Raw genomic sequence first — 4,522 nt, 5'->3', positions numbered from 1 at the left:
TTTTTCTAGCTCTTACCCTTTTTGAGTTATCTTGAAAAAGCCCTTTGTTTTATCTTTTTCCACCCTTGGCCGGGGGTTGAACAAAAAATTACTCTCACTTATTGTTATAATATACCTTAAACTAACTCATATCAAAAATTCAGCCAAGTTGACAAAATTTCGATTTAAAGACTTAGTTAATTGGACTAGTAGTGGATACTACGTTAAAACAATTTTAGATACAATACAGTATGTGCTATCTAAAGTACATTTTACCGAGAATTGATGACATAAAATTTTTCAACAAAGAAACAAAACTGATATTTTATATCACATCTCATATCTCAACAGTAGTATAGTTCAGACTTCTTTGCAAGGAATATGTGATCGATGATGCTATTTTCACTCCATACTTCGGATTTCCGCATAAAATAGAACATTGTGAATAAATCTAACATTTATAACAGGTTTCGAGAAACTCTGAAACCCTATACTTTATCGAAATTCTAAGAAAAATGAAAAATTGCACATACTCACCGATAAATGCAGGTGAAGTCTGGATGTCCTTGATTTGTCAGAACCCGGAACTCGACATATTCGAAACTATTATGGTTAGATATTGGAAAAGTTTGCACTAAGGCCCCGTTTATGTTATAGGAAAACGTCCCCAGGATCTGACCTCTATCCGAGAGATTAACCAAGCCCTAAAAAGTGTTTTGCACAATGTATTCTTTATTGATTGGCCTAGACACCCTGTATTATATACGAAAGTGTCCAAAAACGCATCACAATTAATTAAGCATTTTTACACCCACAACCCACAGTATGAGAAAAAAAAACATCAAGTGTTTTTTTTTTCAACACTGATTCGTGTAATAAAGGCAGTAGCAAAACATTTTTTTCAATTCAGAATAATTAATTCTTTTGTCAAATGTAATGCGTTAGAAAACTTATCGAACAATTTGGGAGTTTCGGTAGTAATTATAATTCAATATCCAAACGAATGTTTACCCATACGGAAAAGTTGTTTGGAGCTGACGAGACTTCCCCGGTTGGGGACAAATTCTTCGATATATGCTCCAAAGAGACCGAATCAATTTTGACGCGTCCTATTAGTTTAATTATGGCTCCGCCACTGGTTCCCTTGATGGCCCAACAGTTACCGGGAGACATGTCGGCCTGAAAAATATACCATTTAAATTGAAGACCAATTCAATTAACCACAAGCAACTCTAAATTTGTTCAAGAAGTGACGAGACATATTTCTTACCTGGATCATCGCTCTAGGTCCGTGTTTGCCATCGCACAACATCATGCCGAAAAAGGTCACGGCCTGTTCGAAATTTTCAGTTCCAGGTGACAGCTGAATTATTTTTCCACCTATTCGTAATGAAATACCAGCACAGATTTTATCAGCGTACATTATTGATCTTATGTTATTACCTGTAGCTTCCAACGCGAAATCTGTTTTGCCAGTTTTGTCGGAACTGAATTTTTCTATTTCCTGAGATATAGCACTTTTTAAACCATTGTGCTGTTTATCTAAAACAAAGTCAATTTATACGGTGTGTCCCAGGATGGGATACCGCACTCCTGTAAACGTTTTTATTGTTGATTTTTCGAGAAAAAAGTTATTCTTGATATAAATTTTTGATTGTCTTGGGAAGTCATGGGCTGTACTCAAATATGTGATAAAACATACAGGGCGTTCAAAAAATTTCAAAATGTGAAATTTTCCCAAAGCAGCGCCATTTTTTGTAGTCACTTTCGGTTTCACAGTCCCAAAAAACATACAAATGCGCATACTAGGGTGGGTAAAAAAAAACTACTATTTTTTTTACTTTATACTCTGAAAAATAGGTTGCTAGACACCTCTAGAAAATTCTCTCCAAATATGAGCTCTTAATATTAATAGGAAGGTCCTCCGCTTTACAGTTTTCCATTTTTTCCTCAGCATTAGAAAAAAAAATCATATCTCTCTATCAACTGTTCGTTGAAAATATCTCTTCTCATATACTTGTAGGAAATTGAACGCCCTACAAAAAAGGTCTCTTACAATGTTTTTGTAAACCTCACCGTTTAAAAGATATTAAAGGTTGAAGTTTGATTATTTTAAGACTAATTTCTGTTTTGCTTATGAATTTTATAACTCGTTAACAAAAAATCATTATGAAATGCGCAATTCATAGTTTTGTAGGAAATTAACTGCTCTACAAAAATGGTCTCTTATGATTAGTCGATTAAATAAAGCGTTTAAAAGATATTCATCGTCAAACTTCAATGCACGCCAATTTTAACAGTTTTTGATTAATAATAATTCGAAAAATTTCAATTTAGTTTATGAGTTTTAGGGAAATTTATACAAATTTGAGTTTCTATGAACAGAGAAATGTTTAAACTATTTTTCTAGTTTTTTTTTTTTAGTCGTAAGCATGTTTGGTTACATCGAAAAAAAATTAGTGCATTATTTCTGACTGAGAGTCAATGATTCATTAAATCTTGAAAAAATAACGTTTTTGTTAGAAATTTATTATGAAAAGTATTAATCTTAAAGAAAAAAAAATTTTCAATTTGTTATTAAAAAGTTTTTTTATTTAATTATCAAGCGAGTTATAAAATTTCAAACATTTTGGTTTTGTGCTGATTTTTTTTTTAACTTTTTTGTAATTTTAACCATTGAGTATGATAGCGAAGAATTTTTTTGACTGCATTAGGAGCTTCACTAGAAACTCAAATTTGTATAAATTTCCCTGAAACTTAAACTAAATTGAAATTTTCCGAATTATTAATCAAAAACTGTTAAAATTGGCGTGCATTGAAGTTTGACGATGAATATCTTTTAAACGCTTTATTTAATCGACTAATCATAAGAGACCATTTTTGTAGAGCAGTTAATTTCCTACAACACCATGAATTGCGCATTTCATAATGATTTTTTGTTAACGAGTTATAAAATTCATAAGCAAAACAGAAATTTGTCTTAAAATAATCAAACTTCAACCTTTAATATCTTTTAAACGGTGAGGTTTACAAAAACATTGTAAGAGACCTTTTTTGTAGGGCGTTCAATTTCCTACAAGTATATGAGAAGAGATATTTTCAACGAACAGTTGATAGAGAGATATTTTTTTTTCTAATACTGAGGAAAAAATGGAAAATTATAAAGCTGAGGACCTTCCTATTAAAATTAAGGGCTCATATTTGGAGAGAATTTTCTAGAGGTGTCTAGCAACCTATGTTTCAGAGTATAAAGTAAAAAAAAATGTCGATTTTTTTTTGACCCACCCTAACGCATACATCTTAATTTTGTACGAAAATTTAGAATTTAACCCCTTTCAGGGGGTGGTAAGGGGGTGTTAGCAGGAAAGCGTGCAATTGAAATCATTTTTTATAGTCATATTCGGTTTCAGCGACCCCAAACACCTAAGAATAGTGGGGTCTACCCTCTGGTTCATGATTTTTTTTTGTATGCCTGTGTAATTTTGCAAATGAGACGCGATTTTTAACTCTCTTACTTAAAGCAGACAGAAATTGTAAACAACAAGTAAACTTTTATTTTAAATTTAATATAATATAGAAATTAGCTTCATAAAACAATTTCCGGGTTAGTTGACACATCGTCGGTTTAGGTCTCTTGACGTTTCGAGAAACATATCGCTCTCCCCTCAGAAGTAACTTTGAAATTTTCGAGTTTTTGAATAGAGCGATGTCTTTCGTAACGTCAAGAAACCTAAACCAAATCTAAAAAATCAACAATAAAAAGTTGTCCTACGTGCATCGAAAATGATGGTCGATATTTTGAGCATATGTTGTACTTTGTTTTGTACTTGCGTTTAAAAATTACTGAATTTTGTTTTTTGATAAGTATCTAAATTTTTTTAATACGTATGATTATTTGGATGACGTGAATCTTTGGGTAGTTTAATTACATATACAAAATCTATATATTTTATTTTATTTATTTAAAAACTGGAAAACAATTGTCTTGAAATTTACTAAATGTTTCACAATAGTTGTTTACATTTTTGTTATTCCGTAGGACAAGTCTGCCACGTGCACACATAGTGTGCATCAGCTGTGTAGCGTTAGGTTGTTGTAGCTTGTAGTTGTTGTTGTGTGCATTAGCGCTGTTGTCACGTTGTGATGAAACTCCCCAATATTAATACTCGCTGTATTTTGAAAACTGCTAATTTTACGCCCCTGTACACGGTGGCCTTGAAGGCGAAAAAAGTTTGTCCCCGATAACGCAAATATCGGGTCAGAGGGTTCGTTTCCTGGACTCTTAACAATGAAAAATCCGTGAAGAGTGAAATCCCAGCTGATCGCCTACTCGAGTTTTCCACCATCGAAATTTTTCAAAATGAAGGGAGCAGAAAGGCCCATAAGGTATGTGTGTAGGTGCGTATGTGTTTGTGTGTGTATTTGTCCGTGTGTGCGTGTGAGTGTTTGAAACATGGAAATGTATTTAGAAACTTGAGCACAACATAAACCATCATGGAAAAATAGAATTTCAAGGATACAAAAACAGCCAAAATTTTGAGAA

General features: G+C 32.6%; 1 protein-coding gene across 1 annotated transcript in view; it reads right to left on the bottom strand.

The window, feature by feature from the left end:
* Nucleotides 1-4,522, bottom strand: part of LOC108912708 (SUN domain-containing protein 2-like) — a 14,209-nt gene that overhangs the window by 2,325 nt on the left and 7,362 nt on the right. Inside the window, exons 4-7 of the mRNA XM_023454615.1 lie at nt 1,423-1,521; nt 1,250-1,359; nt 991-1,158; nt 517-683 (exon numbers count right to left, since the gene is read on the bottom strand). Of these exons, the coding sequence (XP_023310383.1) occupies nt 517-683; nt 991-1,158; nt 1,250-1,359; nt 1,423-1,521 (544 nt within the window). The remainder of the gene's footprint in view (nt 1-516; nt 684-990; nt 1,159-1,249; nt 1,360-1,422; nt 1,522-4,522) is intronic.

The sequence above is a fragment of the Anoplophora glabripennis genome, unplaced genomic scaffold (assembly GCF_000390285.2).
Source record: "Anoplophora glabripennis isolate ALB-LARVAE unplaced genomic scaffold, Agla_2.0 scaffold33, whole genome shotgun sequence".
Classification (NCBI taxonomy): Eukaryota; Metazoa; Arthropoda; class Insecta; order Coleoptera; family Cerambycidae; genus Anoplophora; species Anoplophora glabripennis.
The sequence above is the reverse complement of the archived record's forward strand: the minus strand, read 5'-3'. Positions and strand labels throughout refer to the sequence as shown.